This window comes from Hemicordylus capensis, chromosome 7 (genome assembly GCF_027244095.1).
Source record: "Hemicordylus capensis ecotype Gifberg chromosome 7, rHemCap1.1.pri, whole genome shotgun sequence".
Taxonomy (NCBI): domain Eukaryota; kingdom Metazoa; phylum Chordata; class Lepidosauria; order Squamata; family Cordylidae; genus Hemicordylus; species Hemicordylus capensis.
The window spans coordinates 22,060,172-22,078,604 of record NC_069663.1 but is presented as its reverse complement, the minus strand read 5'-3'; the positions used below and the strand labels follow the sequence as shown (position 1 = coordinate 22,078,604).

General features: G+C 48.5%; 1 protein-coding gene across 7 annotated transcripts; it reads right to left on the bottom strand.

Annotated features, from left to right (window-relative positions):
• Positions 1–1,847: 1,847 nt before the first annotated feature.
• LOC128332749 (sialic acid-binding Ig-like lectin 10) lies at positions 1,848–13,593 on the bottom strand. Of its 7 annotated transcripts, none has more exons than XM_053267422.1 (8): positions 13,483–13,593; positions 11,818–11,969; positions 10,766–11,179; positions 9,851–10,156; positions 8,872–9,177; positions 6,442–6,540; positions 4,249–4,340; positions 1,848–2,165 (listed from the first exon to the last, which is right to left on the bottom strand). In XM_053267422.1, exons 2-8 carry the CDS (start codon positions 11,912–11,914, stop codon positions 2,157–2,159), a joined length of 1,323 nt encoding a protein of 440 aa, XP_053123397.1. In that variant the 5' UTR covers positions 11,915–11,969; positions 13,483–13,593; the 3' UTR covers positions 1,848–2,156. The 7 variants fall into 7 exon arrangements, with proteins under 7 accessions (XP_053123397.1, XP_053123399.1, XP_053123395.1 ...); XM_053267424.1 differs by having other exon boundaries at positions 13,480–13,584; XM_053267420.1 differs by having other exon boundaries at positions 13,366–13,488.
• Positions 13,594–18,433: the final 4,840 nt, after the last annotated feature.

The following is an 18,433-nucleotide window of genomic DNA, read 5'->3' as shown; positions in this document are numbered from 1 at the left end:
GGCACATCTCTAAGGTCTTTGCCGAAATTTCGCACAAAACAACATCCAGCGAATTTCAGGGTTCTCCTGCAAGAAGAAACATCTGGGAATTTCTGAGGACTGTCAAACAAGTGTCAGAAGAAGTGAAATGTCCCCGGGGGGGGGCGGGGGTCTGCATACCCTTTTAACAACCCTGCTTACCGTGTGGAGATTCCAAATATCCTTCTGTACAATACAGTCCTGCAGCCAGCTGGTGCCAGGCTGCAGATACCTTGAACAGCGGTCTCTGTGATAAGTTCCGGAAATGACTGTGAGGAGGACCAAAGGGAACTGATTGCAAAGATTTCTGAAGTTCGTCACAGTCCTGCCCACACATTGCAAAACCAGAGTGCTGGAACAAATACTGTGGGGAAACAGCGAGTTCAGTCTCTCATAAGGTTCTTGGTGTAGTGCTGTGAGCAGAGCAAAAGCCATTATCCTGCACTGATTTCCAACTTTTGGAAGAGGAGCCCATGTACAGGCGAATGCAAAGTTCTGCTCCGAATCAGTCTCAGGGAATTGAAACCCCTTTGGAATGACTGTACAGTCATCCCTGGCCAACCACGAGTGTTCCGTTCTGGTAAAACCTCATCATTGGCAAGTTCGCAGTTGGCGAGCAATTGAAATCAGTGGGAAACAGGGGGTTAGGGGACATGCAGTTGCAAAAAGACCAAAAAAATCAAAGAAAAGAAAAATACAAAACAATATGCCAAAAATCAGCCGGAACCCCTTAAAATCAACAAGAATAAGCAAGAGGAGTGAGCAAAGAGAACCTCTGGAAAATTTTGAAACACGCCCCCTTCCCCTAACCGTTCAAAGATGCTTCTGAACCTTTAAAAAACCCCATTCAAAATCACTTTAAATTGTGAAGAGTTGGCAAGAGGAATGAGTGGATTGAACACCTGAAACACCCCCACCCCCCCATCACTAAAAAATCTTGCCAAACCATGGATACTTGGATCACGGTTGGGGAGACTGGTCACAATTTCCTGATTGTCAATATGCAAAACCGCCATTGGGAAAACCGCCATTGGCGAGGAATGACTGCACGTCATGAAATAGAGGCTATGCAATAGCAGCCAAACCCAGGTTTGGGCAGTCCTGGCCTCCAGAGATCCATGCTGCACAGAGCTGCAGAGATCATGGCTGTACCCGAGAGGAAACCTCTGCTCATCTATGGCAAAGGTGGGCCCATCCCTGTTTTCCCCTTGCCCACCCTCTCGGTCGCTATTTTTGGCCACGTGCATGACCTTAATGTGTTCTTCTGAGCCCACAGCAAGATGGCACATGTCTGAATTACACTCTGACTCTGGTTCAGGCTTCTAGACTGCCCGGGCTACATGATGCCACCACTTCCACTTGCCCACCTGGCCTCTCTGTTTCTGCGGCAACCAGGGTTACAGCTCTGCTGTTGCAGACTTTCCTGGATGTTGTCACTATGGCAGGATAGGAGGAGAGCTGGTCTTGTGGTAGCAAGCATGAATTGTCCCCTTTGCTAAGCATGGTTCACCATGGTTTGCATTCGGATGGGAGACTCCATGTGTGAGCACTTAAGGGATGGGTCTGCTCTGGGAAGAGCATCTGCATGCTTCCATGAAGAAGGTTCCAAGTTCCCTCCTTGTCATCTCCAAGATAGGGCTGGGAGAGACTCTTGCCTGCAACCTTGGAGAAGCCACTGCCAGTTTGTGAAGACAATACTGAGCTGGATGGACCAATGACCTGACTCAGTAGAAGGCAGCTTCCTATGTTCCCAAGTTAGTGGCACTGGGGAAGAGAATTATGTGGTGTAGCCCCCAGAATTAGGAAATGAGGACATCCATCAAAAGACATTGTTCATTGCATTTCACTGATGGTTTTTTTTTTAAATTATTGTTAACATTTTTGGTTGACTTTGTCATATATCTAGCACAATCAGTCAAACACATCGAATGAGGAGGCGGGATTAAAATGGTGTGAAGCAGTGTTGCATGAGAGGGCTTAGGTGCTGGGCCCTGCTAATGCTGGATGGTGATTGGAAGGCATAGATGTCTTCTGGAAGTAGTCAGTGGAATGGAAAATCAGGAACTGGAAAGTCAAGGAATTGACTGTGGAGTCCTCGCTGGCCATCTAAACTTGCTGTACACCGATGGATTTCCATGTCACAGAACCTGAAGAGAAAATGGAGACATCATTGGTGGAAATCCGCAAAAATGGAATACATTCAAACTCTTCTCACTGTCTTCTTTCCCCATTTTGGGGTACTATGTGTAGGGAATGGATACCTGCTGTATGGTCACAGACTCGAGGCCTTTAGGAATGGCATGTCAGGCAGAAATAGTCAGCCCCAGCTTTTAACATCCCTGCATCTCCCTGCCAGAAAAAGCTTCCGCTTCTATTTTTTCCTAGCTGCTGTTAAGAAGCAAGGGCAAGGGGGAAATGCTGGCAGCTGTGGCTGGCAATATCACAGCCGAAAAGACTGAAAGGTATTGCCACGAGTATTCAGGATTCTGTCAGAAATACAAGCCATGCAATTACACATGAGGGCTATTCACACACGTGTGCAAAACCGGGCTAAGGGAACCCAGCCCGGTTTTGCACGCTTGTGTGAACCATCAGGACCGTGCCCGATCCTGGTGGCTGCCCAGCGGCAAACCCAGCTAAGCAGCCTCCAGCTAAAATGAATATAATATAATATAATATAATATAATATAATATAATATAATATAATATAATATAAATATTAGGTAAATAAATATTTGTTTGTCCATTGTTTGCTTGCAGCCACGGCTTGCATACTCAATGGGGGGCAGTTGTTATTGTTGTTGTTGTTGTTGTTGTTGTTGTTATTTCGATTTCTATACCGCCCTTCCAAAATTGGCTCAGGACAGTTTACACAGAGAGATAATAAATAAATAAGATGGCTCCCTGTCCCCAAAGGGCTCACAATCTAAAAGAAACACAAGATAGACACCAGCAACAGACACTGGAGGGATGCTGTGCTGGGGGTGGATAGGTAATGCACTCACATGGTGCATTATTTGGACTCCTGGGTATGGTGCAATGTGTGGTGGTGTGTCCCGGCAACCCGACCCCCAGAGCTGCTGGGTGAGCTGCAGGTGAGCCACCTTACGTCTGGATGGACAATCCATCCGCCCAGAGAAGAACAGGAGATGGTCCGTGGGGAAGGTAGGCTGAACCCACCTTCCCTGCACACCACCCCAGAGCTCTTCTCACCGATTGTAGGAAGAGCTCCATGCCCTGTTAAGGAACAGCTCACCAGGAGACGATAGAGAGGAGGAACTGAGGCATGTACACATTGAGAAGAGAACATAGCTAGGGCTTGAAAATCAAGAGAAGGGAGCTAAGTCAAGAGACTAAATCAAGAGAAGGGAGAGAGACTAAGAGACCGGGCGAGAGACCGACCGACTGAGAGGCCGACCGAGACCAAGAGGCCGAGAGAGACCGACCGAGACGAAGAGACTAAAAGACTAAATCAAGAGAAGGGAGCAAAGTGAAATTGACCTAGCCTCACTGAGACCATTGCTATCTCCCTTCCATTGCCATCGACCTTGCTACATTTCCCATCCTTGGTGGTCACTTTGCCAAGTCCATGTAAGTGTAGATCTGCCATGGTCACAGGAACATAGGAAGCTGCCATATACTGAGTCAAACCCTTGGTCCATCTAGCTCAGTATTGTCTACACAGACTGGCAGCGGCTTCTCCAAGGTTGCAGGCTGGAGTCTCTCTCAGCCTTACATTTGAGATGGTGCCAGGGAGGGAACTTGGAACCTTCTGCAACCAAGCATGCAGATGTTCTTCCCAGAGTAGCCCCATCCCCAGAAGGGAATATCTTACAGTGAACACACCTGCCGTCTCCCATTCAAATGCAAACTAGGTTGGACCCTACTTAGCAAAGAGGACAGTTCAAGCTTGCTACCACAAGACCAGCTCTCCTCCCAACATGGGCAATCACAGACATGGTCCTGACATTGGACATTTTTGTCCATGAACGCTCAGATCTGGTCCGCTGTGGAATTCACCATTTTGGCGAATGGCTTTGGATCTTTCCATCCCCCACTCCCTCAAATCGCCTCCCCACACGCCCCTCCACAGCCTTTACAGCCAAGCCAACCCCAGGTGTAATTTCGAGTGTAAGTTCCATGGGGCAGGGACTTAATGCTAATGCTAAAATGAAATATTAGCAGCCGGCAATGGTTAATGCAGCTCATGTTACTCATTCAAGGCCTCACCTCTCCATGGGAGGGAATAACGCTGTGACTGGAAGTGATGGGCGCCCGGGAAGAAGATGCGTTCGGTCTTGGTCTCCTTCGGCGAATGGCACCTGGAAGGTGGTGGAAAGCGATGGGAAGTCAATCCACTCCTAATGCTTGAGCCCACCCTCCCTCTGACCTTTATTTTTATTTTATTTTAAGAAATATTTATTTATTTATTTATTTTCATCATCATCAATTTTATTACAGCCATTGGCCAGCAGAAATAGAAATAACAAACATATCCAATACAACAATACTAAAACACAATAAACCAAAATACAGTCATTCAAAAAAAAAAAAAAGTTTAAAAAGCATAAACAGCTCCCACAGTTAAGCACTTAATTGAGACCTTAACCTAATGGCAATATTAAAAAAAATTTGCTACAATTTTTGTAATATCAGAGCTTACATCCGCAAGATAGTAATATGTATAAAAACGCTCGCACCTCCCAGGAAATTTGAGTAGCAAAGGGGAAATAAGTTCTTCTCTAGCATCCCGATACAAAGAACAGTATAGCAGAACATGGGTGACATTTATTTATTTATATTTTTACACTTTATATCCCGCGCTTCCTCCAAGGAGCCCAGAGCGGTATACTACATACTGAAGTTTCTCCTCACAACAACCCTGTGAAGTAGGTTAGGCTGAGAAAGAAGTGACTGGCCCAGAGTCACCCAGCAAGTCTCATGGCTGAATGGGGATTTGAACTCGGGTCTCCCCGCTCCTAGTCCAGCACTCTAACCACTACACCACGCTGGCTCTTACAAAGAGCATCTTCTAAATACATTGAGCAAAATGTGTACAGCTGCAGTATTGTGTACTCTGAAATATATAGATGTTTACATGTCTTGAAGACAAATAAGCAGGGGCATAATAAGGCTGGCGGGGGGAGGACCCTGGGACTTGAAGTGAAGGCAGGCCTTTCTGCTTTCCTCTCCATCTGGCCCCCATGTCTGTACCATCAACTTTGTTTTCTGCTGAGGGTTAACCATGCACGGGCCATGCTGGAGAGACTCCTGAGCCCGGGGATCGCCGTGCGCCATGGCAATACACAAGCAAAAAGATGAGGTTAACGGAGCGCTTGCTCCGATCTATTCTCACGATCACCCAAGAGCGGGAGCCTAGCCCCAAAGTGGGCTAGGCTCCCGCTTTGGGGCAATCGTGAGAATAGCCTCAATAAAAAGGCTTACTGTTGTGCAATGCCATGTGTGCAAATCTCACATTTCCACAGTTTGCATAACTTAGGTAAACTTGCACAAATCCATTGTTACTTAGCTGACATACTCATGTGAAGAGACATCATCACCTTTCTTTCTTTCTTTCTTTCTTTCTTTCTTTCTTTCTTTCTTTCTTTCTTTATTTATTTATTTATTTATTTATTTATTTTTGTCGGTTGGTTATTTGTTTGCTTGGGTGCAGTTAGTGTTATAATCCTGGTAGTTATTCGGGACTATATCTGCAATGTAGTTAGGCAGGTGTCTTCTTGGTGTCTGATTGACCCCACTTGTTTTCACGCAGAATGAAATTAAGAGCAAATTCAAAGGCAAAACCTCTAGGAATTTTGAACACAGCCACACAGGAAGCTGCCTTATGCTGAGTCAGACCATTGGTCCATCGAGTTCTGTACTGTCTTCACTGACTGGCAGCAGCTTCTCCAAGGTTTCAGGCTCAGGAGTCTTTCCCAGCCCAGCCTAGAGATGCCAGGGATTGACCCTGGGATCTTCTGCATGGAAAGCAGATGCTTTACCTCTGGTAAAAAGTACAGTGTGCCGTCGAGTCGGTGTCGACGCCTGGCGACCACAGAGGCCTGTGGTTTTCTTTGGTAGAATACAGGAGGGGTGGACCATTGCCATCTCCTGTGCCATATGAGATGATGCCTTTCAACGAGGCTCTTCTCATGATTAGTATTTGAGCGGGTTACCCACTGTGGGGAAACCAGGCTCGCTTGAGAGCTCGGTGGTTCCCACGATCCGTCGGAAGCAGGGTAAGCTCCCTTAGTCCGCTTTCCACTGGTCGTGAGAATACCCTCTTTGTGTTTTTGCAAGTCTTTCATTATAATGAACCAAAATATGTGTGTGCATGTGTTTGTGCGTGTGTGTGTTTATCCTATAATTCAGGGGGGAAATAGAAGAGAACCCTAGAGTTCTGGGTTTCAGTATGCTACTCACGGTAGGTGAAAGATAACAGCATCCCGACGATTACCAGCAGAACCAAGGTTCCAATCACAATCCCAGAAATGACCCCATAAAACCACTTGGATCGGACACCTGAAAGCAGATTAAAGAGTTTGATATCTCACCAGACTCACCAGGAGTCTCCATTCCATAGAACTGATCGCCTCACAAGTCCCCTTTGGCTCCTTATGCAGCTCAGAGGGTCATCCAGCTGTTGTTGAACTGCAATTCCCATCCTCCCTTGCCACAATAATACGCCACCTGAAGCCCCTTCTCTATACAAGACCCTTCAATGCTCGATTATTGCTTTTAAGATACGTTTGGGAATGTGAGTAAATAGAAAGCATTCTGGCAGTTCACACAACCACCAATGGGGTAGGACAAGCACTGTACCCAACCCTGGGAGCTGTGCACCTCTTTGTGTTGCGACTGTGTATGAGCTACATCCTACATCATTGTGTCATGCACACAAGAAAAAATGGAGGGTATTCTCACGATCACTGGTTAAGGGAGCTTAGCCCACTTTCCAGTTACCATGAGAACCAGTGGGCTCGCAGGCCTGGTGGTTGGTGGTTGGAGGCCTGGTGGTTGGAGCCTGGTGGTTGCCTGGTGGCTAGACCACCAAAGTAGCCCTCCTCTTAGCCCAGGTTAGCGAAACAAGTGCTCCACTAACCCAGGCTTCCTGATCGTGTATTGCCGTGGCACGGCTCCATGCCACAGCAACACATGAGGAAACCCCCGGCTCGGGGGTCTCTCCAGCATGCCCTGTGCACTTGAGCGGGGCATCATGGAATTTGTGGGGGCTGTACGGCCCCCGATCCCTGCAGCCCCCGCTGGATCCGTGACGGAGCCGGCAGTCATGTGAGCGGCCGATCCGGCTGCCCAGGGTCACAGCCTTGATTGTCTGCAGGGAGAGCGGGCTAAGCCCACTCTCCCTGCAGAACCCCCTCCGGCGGGACTCAGTGATCGTGAGACTCACCTCCCAGTTGGGGGTCTCGTGTGTTGCCATGGCGCGGGAGCCATACCGTGGCAATACACGATTAAAAAACTGGGGTCAGTGGAGTGCTCGCTCCGCTAACTCCATTTAAGGGGAGGGGTATTCAAGTGGGTTACCTGCTCTGGAGGAACTGGGCTCACCTGTGAGCCTGGTGGTTCTCATGCTTGGCCGAAATTGGGCTAGGCTCCCTTAGCTCGATTTTGGCTGATCGTGAGAATTGCCTCAATCACATCTACCCAGGATTTTCCCCTATCTTGCTGCCACACAGTCACTTCTACCCAAGTTCCCCCCCACCTTGCTTCCACACAATGAGGCTATTCCCACGAGCAGCAAAAATCGGGCTAGGAGAGCCTAGCCCAATTTTTGCTGCTCGTGTAAACCACCAGGCCTGCAGAAGAGCCCAGTGGCTTACAAGTGGCTAGCCCGCTTAAGCAGCCCGCCCCTTAGCCCGGGTTAGCGAAATGAGCACTCCACTAACCCGAGTTAAGGGATCGTGAGTTGCTGTCGTACGGCTCTGCGCCGCAGCAACTCACAAGGAGACCGCCGACCAGGAGGCTTAAAAGCAGCATCCCGGCTCGGGGCTCTCTCCAGCATGCCCAGAGCGCTCGCTAACCCACTCTCCCCGCTAACCCTCCCCACTAATAATGAGAAGAGCCTCGATGAGGCTATTCACACGATGCGAGAAAATCAGGCTAGCAGAGGCATCGTGAGAACCACCGGGTTCGCAGGCAAACCTGGTGGTTCTTAAGCGGGTCACCTGCTTAAGTAGCCCAGTGCTTAAACCGGGTTTGCGGAGCGAGCGCTCTGCAAACCCGGTTTTTGCAATCGTGAGTGACAACTCATGAGTAGACTGCTGACTAGGAGGCTCAAAAGCAGCATCCTGGCTCTGGGGTCTGTCCATCGCTCAGGGCATGCTGGAGCTTCTGGGGGATGCTTAGCCCCGAACATCTGTGATAGAGCCAGCAGATGTGTGGGCAGCCGCTGCGGCTGCCCAGAGCAGACTGACTGCTTGTCTGTGGGGAGAGCAGGCTAAGCCCGCTCTCCCCGCAAACCCACTCCAGACGGCTCCCACGGATCATGGGAACCGCCTCAGTTTTTGCTTGTGTGAATGACCTCCTAAGGTAGGAAGAGGGGTTCACACATGATCACAAAAAGGAGGGCACATATAGCTCCCAAAGTTAGCTAGGATGCTTGCTCTACCCAAAGAACAATCATTTGAGCCAGTCTGTTAAACATCTGAGCCAGATTTACTTTGGGAATGTATCAAAGCCCTAAGCGTATTTTTGCTCCAAGCAAATAAAGGGAAGAATAGTGGGTTGCCCAAATGTAGAGGCAGGGGTCTAACTTAACTTCATTGTGATGTTTCAGTGCTGGGAAGCATGCACAGACATTCAGGAGTGGCTCTGCGGATTGCGGGGGACTCTCACCTTTTAGACTTTTGATGGGTGTGAGTTGCACAGAATAATTCCCAAAAGGATTGCTTCCGAAGCAGATAATTATGTGGCTTTGGTTTATGTAATTCGTCCAATTGAGGAAGCTGGTGACCTCATTCCCCTCAGTCCTGGAAGTGATCTGTTGGCCTACAATGGTGCTGGTCTCATTGATGATCTCCTCATCCACCTTCCACTGGATCTGGGGTGGGGGCCAGGAGTGCAAAGAGCAGGTACAGAGGAGAGCAATGTCCTTACGCTGACATGTGGAATTGGTTTGTTGGTGGCTGAGCCTGGGGCCATCTGGAAAGGACCCAAAGGAGAGGGTGGAGGATTCAGGAATACAAATCCTGCATGCTGCCCACAACAGAGCACTAGAGGACATTATGCAGGAAGAAGTAAAGACATGAGAAAAGAGGATCTTTCTTGCATAGAACCACTGCTTTGTGGTCTTTTAGTAGTCAAGCAACAAAAACAGCAAAGCGTCCCACGGAAACTTAAAGAGGGGAGTCTCACGATTAATGAGACTTGCCAGAGGAGGTTCTGCGGGGAGAGTGGGCTTGTTTCAGCCTCCCAGCAGGGGTCTCCTTGTGTGTTGCCTGCAACCAAGGGGAGCTGGTCCAAGTTTGGACTGAACTGACTCTGGAATGGTGGCAGTAGTGGATCCTCTAAACCTTGGACCAGGTCTGGAGCTCCCAGCAGCACATCAAATCAAACCATTGAACCGAACCGGGGACTGGACTCCAATCGGCTTGAGGACCAGTGTGGTCTGGTTCAAATTCAGTTTGAATTCAAACCACGCCACCGGAAACGGTTCCATGCAGACCCCGACCTCAAGGCAATGAGCCGTCTCTGGACATTTGGGTGATCCAAAGGTAAAAGACTGGTGGTGAGGGAAGCTGATATTCCGGAGGAGAGAAATGGAGGTGGATCACCAGGCAAGGAAAGGCAATAGAGAGGGAAGAGAGCTACTCACAGGCAAAGCTAAGACGGAGGGGTTTCAGTCTGGTTCGATTTGCAGCTGAAGGGAACACAACCTTGCAGTGAATGACTTTGCCCTGGTCAGCGAGGATGGGCGTGAAGGTGATGTTCGATCCATAATCCCAGCTCCATTGGCTGCGCTGGTAGTTCCATGGGGACTGGATGTAACGGTCTGGCACAGAAAGCCAGGAGATTTGGGGTGGGGGCCCACGGCAGATGGCGGGTGCGTTGCAGCTTATAGTGAGTGGCTTTGCCCAAACCACATTAGAGGGATGAATCAAGTCAAACACCAGAGGCTGATCTGAACAAGTGAGAGGCCCCAGGAAGGGTGGGGTGGAGAAAAAGATTAATAAGGAACAAAAATAGAATATCTGAGAGCTATATTAAAGAGGGGCCCCAATGCCATCTGGCTCCTCTCACAGGATGCTGCCTGATACCCAGTCAAACCACGGGTCCATCTAGCTCAGTATTATCTACCATGATTGGCAATGGCTCTCCAGAGCTTAAGCCAGGGTCTTTTCCTACTGGAAGATCCCAAAGGTTGAACCTGAATAGGGGAGGAGAGCTGGCCTTGTGGTAGCCCAACCCAAGTTCCTCCAGATTTCTGCCCAGCCATTCAGGAATTATCAATATGTTTGGGTTTCCCATTGATCCCTATAGGGAAATGATAGACATCTGAGTGCAGTTTCCCCAGGGTATTATGGCCCGTGGGTATTATACACATTTGCTCATGGTACACATTTGTACACATTTGTAGATCTGCCTCTGTGTCATGGAATTTTTGGGGAGAGAGGGAGAGGGTTCGGCACAGATTACAGCGGACATAGAATGAGTGATCTCTACCTCGGCAGCACAAAAAAGAGGCCAAACAGTCCAGGAAAAGGAAAGAAAGGAGTAGAAGTTAACTTACTTGCAACATAAAAAAAAGGATATGGATAATGGCGTTCATGAGTACCGGTATAGCTGAACCGGAACTTCGTTCCTTTATCGATTCTTAAGTAGTACCACCCCCCATCCCCTGGTTGGGTTTTAAGGACGCTGAAGGAGCAGTCGCCTTGATCTGGATCCCCCGTTAAAAGGAAACGGCCTGAAGTCCTCTGCGCTTTGTCATTGGTGGCCACAAGGTGACCTCTGACCCAGTAGTTGGGTTTCAAATAGTATTTCTTGTTTGAAATCTGTAACCAGTAAATATATAGTGGCGCTGGGCTGGTCTTGTACCACTCTGGAATAGTGAAGTTGCAGGGAACGTGAACACAGAAGTCTTGCGCCACCATGACAGAATTCGTCACTGTTAGTGAATATTCTATGTCCTGGCTTAGTGTACCTAGCAGAGGAAACAAAAAGGGAAGACTCACGGAAGCCGTGTTTTTTTCCATGAGTGCAAAAGCATAAGGGGGTGTTTGTCCATCCCCCTCCAAATTAGGCTGCTCAAATGAAGCAAGCTTGGGGAGAAACCAGGAGCGGGTTTTTGTATGAGCTCACATTCCTGTGCTGAAAACAAATTCCTGGGCTGAGCATCAAGAATACCAGTTGCAGGGGAGCAACAGCAGGAGAGAGGGTGTGCCCTCAGCAACTGTCTGTGGGCTTCCCAGAGGTATCTGGTGGGCCACTGTGGGAAACAGGATGCTGGTCTAGATGGGCCTTGGGCCTGATCCAGCAGGGCTGTTATTCTGTTCTTACCAAGGTCTCCTTATCACACACCCCATGGGTGTTACTCATCCCCAACCATGAGCATCCCTTTACTTCAGAATTTTCTAATGGAAAGGAAGATGGAAGGGGAAATAAGAATGAAAAATCATCCTACCCAGCCTGGGCTTGACCGATGATTACGTTCCCCACCTCTGACCTTGCTTTTTACATGCCCATGCATGCAAAATGGGAGCCTGTCCAGTTCCCGAAACTGGCTAGGACCACTTCTCTCCTACCCAGGTTATGGTCTTGTAAACTGCCCTGCCATCTCACCTTTACAGACCAGGGTAAGGATTAGGGTCGTCGCAAAGGCCAAACTTCCTAAATTCCAGGGTGGATTCTCAAGCCGGCAATGCACCCCGCTCAGCATCCTGTTTGATCTGTGAACTTCCTGTTTGAACTGTGATGTTCCTGTGCAAGGAGCTCTGTAAAGGAGTGATGAAATTGTTACCAGGAGCTTTCCCAGACAGCAGGCTTTATAGCAGGTTTTCTGCAAGGCTTTATGGCAAGTTCAAAGTTGCAAAAAACAAACAAACAAAAACCGATGCAAAAAGTAGATTTTTTAACCCTGGATATGAATCGGGCCACACTGTAACGTGTGATAAAAAACCCAAATTGTGTATGAAGCATTCTCTGATAGCTCGCAGGGACTGTGGAGTAAATTTGGCCAATATGTGAGCGCCCACCTCCATTCCGGAGATGATGTGAACTAAAAGCCAGGTGTGAAAAACTTCCAGGGACAAGGAAAGAGACCATGACTACAGGCCACCAAAGATTTTCAGATGGCACTGAGGAGGCATCACAGATCCTCAGGATACAACCATGCTAGTGGCCTTAAGAACAATATTTGACATTTTATGCTTAACAGGATATAATCACCACAGACACGTAAGATGTATTCAACACTTTTGCCTAGTGATTTTTCTCCTTCTTCAAAAAAATGTGCTCTTGTGGACCACTTTCTGGAGGTCCAGTGGATGTTAAAAAAAGTGGCCAATATGATTGAAGAACTAAACAAAACACACATAACACATTAATAATAACAAACTGTAAATCTAGAAAATATTAACGACTGAAAAGTCTCTTCTTTTATACTCTCCCTTCTTTTGTCTGGGCTGACACTCACCTCTCTGCCTCTCATTCTAAACAGGTTCCAACTGTCTTGGAATGTTCTTCCCCATCAAATGCCATCATTCTGGAATTGTAGTTTTTAGAACATGAGTTCCTAATATCTCCTGGGCCATGGGATATGAGGCACTGGGTCCCTTGCTAATTAGGGCAGCATCCCTTGTATTGACGGCAAGCACAGTTCCATCAACGTCTGCTTCCTGGCAGTTACGCACTGCAAGTGTGAACTGCCAGTCCATGTCCCCATGTGCCATGTGACTCTGTCAGTCTTGGGTTCACCAACCACACTTCCCTCTGGTAATCCAACATCATCACTCAGCTTCAATTAGAAACGTAGGATGCTGCCTTCTACTGAGTCAGACCCTTGGTCTATTTACCTCAGTATTGTCTACACCAGGCCTGCTCAACTTTGGCCCTCAGCTGTTTTGAGACTACCACTCCCGCAATCCCCAGCCACAGTGGCCAACAGTCAGGAATTATGGGAGTTGTAGGCCATCTGCAGGGGGGTAAAGTTGAGCAGCCCTGGTCTACACTGACTGAGAGGGGCTCTCCAAGGTTTTAGGCAGGAGTCTTTCCCAATCCGACCAGGAGAATGAAAATGAGACCTTCTGCATGTAAAACAGATGCTCTACCACTGAGCGATGGCCCTATTCCCTGGAAGATGGGGATTATCTGACAGCAGACAGCTCTCACGTGTATTCTCTCATCCAAATGCAAACCAGGGCAGACCCTGTGTAGCAAAGGGGACCATTCATGTTTACTCCTGCAAGACCACTTCTCCTCTGTGAGGTTGTGGGGATACGTTACCACCTTCAGTCTGGTTGCAAGAAAAGTCTTGTTGTCAGTCTATCTTCCTTCTAGCACAGTGAACCTGCTAGCTCAGATGCCTCCTGACCTGGTGGAAGATTCCATGGCAGTTGGAGCTTCAGCCACTTAGGGCATGGGAGATTCCAACAGAGACCATCGAGGCCCATCTCACTGCTTAGCCCCTGGAGCTGAATATTCTCCCAGCAGCCTTCTCTTCCGACCCTTTCCTTCCAGGGTCCCTTGTCAACTTATACTGGTCCCAGTGAGAAGGATTGGGGCCAGGGGAATCCAAGCAAAGCCAACACCATCTTGAGACCCAATGCTTCTTTGCAGGCTGATCAGCTGCTCCCTTTCCTGCATCTGTTTTGCGCTGCTTCTGGTTGTCCAGTCGTCTCCCGAATGGTTGAGGCATCATCTGCCCACACGTCTCAAACTCGGTGGCCTATGGACCATCTGCGCAGAGGGTGGCTGTAGTTATCTGACCGTCAGAGAAAGTACAGCATGCATGGGAGAGGGCAGTGGGGTGAGGCCAGGGATACCGTGACTGTAGATGTGTCCCCAAAAGAGAATTGAAACTGAATTTATTTTTAACCCCAATAAGAGGAGGTGTGAGGGGAAAAACACTCCTTATCCAAAGAGGAGATCATCAGAGGGTAATGCAGGCAGAGGAGCTTTATTAAAAAAAGGGGGTAGGGGTGGGGAGATGTTTGGTTGCATGGGGAATGTCCGTGGACCCACCCTCTGTTAAAGGGAAGAGGCTCCAGAGCTAGAAACAGCAGTGTTGAAGGGATGGGCCCATTGCTCAGTGACAGAACATCGGCTTTGCATGTAGAAGTTCTAAGTTTCAGTCCCTGGCAGCATCTCCAAGTAGGGCTGGGAAAGATCCCTGCCTAAAACCTTAGAGAGCTGCTGCCAGTCAGCATTGACCAGGCCTGCTCAACCTTGGTCCTCCTGCAGATGTTGGCCTGCAACTCCCATAATCTCTGGCTATTGGCCACTGGGGCTGGGGATTATGGGGATTATGGAAGCCAGTGTGGTGTAGTGGTTAGAGTGTCGGACTAGGACTGGGGAGACCTGAGTTCAAATCCCCATTCAGCCATGAAACTCACTGGGTGACTCTGGGCCAGTCACTTCTCTCTCAGCCTAACCTACCTCAAAAACATAACCATGTACACCTCTCTGGGCTCCTTGAGCAGGATATACATGTAATAAATAAATAATAGTCCAAAACAACTGCGGGGAGCCCTAAATTGAGCGGGCCTGGTGTAGACAATACTGAGCTAGATAGACCAATGGTCCGACTCAGTAAAAGGCAGTTTCCTATGCTCCTGAGTGCTGTGTTTTGGATGGGTGAAGAACAGACCAGGGAATCTTCTTCTCTTATTTTCACATTCTCTTATTCCTTTTAGCAAAAGTGGATGTCGTCCGAAGCTTCATGATACTTGCTCACTATGCCTGTACGATATCCATACTAAGCGCAACCGAATGGAAATTCTTTGTTAAGTGCATGCATGACATTTTCATGGATGCTCCAATTACTGCCATCTGCAGCTTCATCTCAGGTAGCGTTGTAAGGTGATACTTTGCAGCAGATCCAGAATGCAGCTGCTTCTGGGGTGCAGCAGGAAAAATGAAACCACACAGGAAGTCCTCTAAATCTTTTCCCATCAAAGAGAAAGATTAGGGGGGAAGAAACAGGAAGTGCCCAGAACCAGGAAGTTACGCCATCGGTAGAACTGGGGATTGGTTATAGCAAACCAGAGCATGTTCAAGCCATAGACCATGCTAAAACCAAAGAGTGGCTGGGCCTTGGGTAGTGATACCTATGAGCAAGGGTCCAAAGGCCAGGAGCAGGAGGGCCAAAAATGCAGCTGCAGATAGGTAATAACCAGTACTTTGTATTCCATTCGAGCCAGCGTGGTGTAGTGGTTAGAGTGCCGAACTAGGACCGGGGAGACCCGAGTTCAAATCCCCATTCAGCCATAATACTAGCTGGGTGACTCTGGGCCAGTCACTTCTCTCTCAGCCTAACCTACTTCACAGGGTTATTGTGAAAGAGAAACTCAAGTATGTAGTACACTGCTCTGGGCTCCTTGGAGGAAGAGCGGGATATAAATGTAAAAAATAAATGTAAAATAAAATAAATAAATAAATTCGGAAACATATCGGCAGCCAGTTGAGGAGAGCTGGTCTTGTGGTAGCAAGCATGACTTGTCCCCTTAGCTAAGCGGGGTCTGCCCTGGTTGCATTTGAATGGGAGACTAGAAGTGCTGAGCACTGCAAGATATTCCCCTTCTTAGGGGATGGAGCCACTCTGGGAAGAGCAGAAGGTTCCAAATTCCCTCCCTGGCTGCATCTCCAAGACAGGGCCGAGAGAGATTCCTGCCTACAACCTTGGAGAAGCCTCTGCCAGTCTGTGAAGACAATACTGAGCTAGATGGACCAATGGTCTGACTCAGTATATATGAGCTTCCGATGTTCCTATGGAGATAATAGGGAGGGGTGGATCTGGGGGGCCCTCATGAGCTGGGGGTTGGGACTTGAGTTCTTTGAACCCATCCGCTCAATTATAGTTACACTCCTGCCTTCTAACCTGTTTAGGGTCATGAGGACAAGCCCAGTATAGATCCTCTGGCATAACCGTTCAGCACTGCACTGGTGCTTCCATGCGGGTAGGATGCCACCTCACTTCAAAAATCCTGAGAATGGACACTATTTCTGGGCTTTACAATGGCATCATCGGGATAGACCATAACCTTCTCCACTGTGCCTTGCAGGAGTTTCAATGCTGATTTCTTTGGTGGTGTATCACGTCTCAGTCCCGGAGACACTTAAGCCTGCAACTAGATGGACTTGGAACCTCAGCTGCGTAATCTGTACCCTGTTCTTTGTGACAGGTAAATGGAGGGATATGATGAATTCACTCCTTAGTTATGATGGGTTCACACATAATGCAGAATCTGCTTGCAAAGTTGGTAACTGACTGGTCTGTAGCTGTCTGAACCCATATCAAGGCAGGAACCTGAGGTTTACTTTGGGCTTCAAATCAAGACTTGAAGCTGACTTGCCAAACCAAGTGCTCCCACTGAGGTGTGCATCGGGTCTGAATCCAATTTCTTCATAAACCTCTGTTTCATTCCAGGAGAGCCCGCTCCCTTTGCCATTGTGTCCGGTGGCTGTGAGGCAATGCAAGGCAGGAATGTGCATGGACTGATTCCAGGGGTTCGGTTCAAGTTTGAGCCAAATTCGAATCGGACTGCCGGACCATGAGCCGGTTCCGAACTGAGTTCAGTCCAAGTATTGAACTAGGCTGAAGTGGTCTGGAACCAGTTTGGCAGTTCAAGGGGGGGCATGCCTTTAAAGTGGAATCGGGTGAGGATTCCCTTTAACATGTAAGGGGAAAGGACCCAGCCTACCTTTAAAAAATCCTAATGGGGCAGGTGAGAGGGCACTAGGAATGTGCACAGAATTGGCTCCGTGCACTCCAGGGAGGGCGGGGAGTTTACTTTAAGGGGCAGGTAGGGTGCCTCACCCACCCTGCCACTTTCCCCCTGCCGGCGCTCTCCCAAAAAGTGTGGGCGCAGGGCTGCAGCGTTCCTCCTTGCAGCCCTGTTCAGCGTCACCATGCAAATGGAAGACGCCCGAGCGCACGGCACGCACAGGCAAGTAAGTCGACCATTTGTATGGCAGTGCTGAACAGGGCTGCAAGGAGGAATGCTGCAGCCCCATGCTTCTTGAGAAACGGCGGGGCAGGGGCTTACAGGAAGGCAGCGCCTTCCCTGTCATTTAAAGCAATCCTCGGAAACGGTTCGAATGCCAGTCGATGCAACCGGTTCGGAGCTCCAGAAAAGGAGCACTGAACCAGTTCCATGCACATCCCTAGAGGGCACCTGTAGTCTGAGGGTGATGACGGTCTGGCTCTCCTCTCCAGACTAGGCCGGGTGCTTCAGCATGGGTTCGAATAGAACTGGTTCTGCACGCCCCTACACCCAGGGCCTCACTGGGAGGCCTGACCTGGGGATGTACCTTTGGTTCAACTTGGCTGCTTCCAGCAAACAGAGATATGTGATTATCTGCAGAGCCAGCTTCAGGCTTCCTCCATATCCCGGACTGGGAGAATCTCAGGTTCTGTGTTATTTGTGAACCTGCCTAGTATCTGAAGGGAAATCTGCTCCCTCAGATTTAGGGTTGCCAAGTTTTGTGGCTTGACCTACAGTTACAGCATCTCAAGGGGAGAGAGAGCGGCAGTTAAAAAGGGTTCAAAATAGATTTAACTTGCCCCTCCCAAGTCCTCGAGCTGGAACGCCAAATCCTTTTTGCCTACAGGTGGCAAAGTTTCATCCACCCCTGGTTATCGAGTGCTTGGTGGCTGGTAGTTGAGTTTGGCTCAGGAACCGCAGCTATACAAAACCTTGTAGGGTCAAAATAAGAATATACTGTTGAACAAAAAGAGCCCCCCTAAAAACAGTTGTCTATTACTATTTATCTGTAAAGTTGTGCCGTCGAGTTGGTGTCGACTCCTGGCGCACACAGAGCCCTGTGGTTGTCTTTGGTAGAATACAGGAGGGGTTTACCATTGCCTCCTCCCGTGCAGTATGAGATTACGCCTTTCAGCATCTTCCTAGATTGCTGCTACCCGATATAGGTGTTTCCCATGGTATGGATTCGAACCAGCAACCTCTTGCTCCCTAGGCAAGTTACTTCCCTGCTGCGCCATTAGGTGTATCTATATTAATTTAAATCAGAATGTAAATGTATTAACAACCAGGATCTACAATATTCTCACTTTGTAAAAGATAGGCACCTTATGGTCATAAAAGGAACCTGAATAAAACCAGTATCAACCCAAATGGAATATATATTTAAAAAGACAATGAACAAAATAAACTCTCCATGGTAAAAATAAAAGCCATCACAAATATATGTAGACGGATCTGTAAAAATATGTACTGAA

Coding starts and splice junctions, on each gene's coding strand:
- LOC128332749 (XM_053267420.1), bottom strand. CDS start 13,427: ATGAATGGTCCCCTTTGCTACACAGGGTCTGCCCTGGTTTGCATTTGG. Junction 11,970..13,365: donor ATTTGGATGAGAGAATACAC/GTGAGAGCTGTC, acceptor ACTCCTTTACAG/AGCTCCTTGCACAGGAACAT. Junction 6,541..8,871: donor ACCCATCAAAAGTCTAAAAG/GTGAGAGTCCCC, acceptor ATCTGCTTTCAG/GTGTCCGATCCAAGTGGTTT.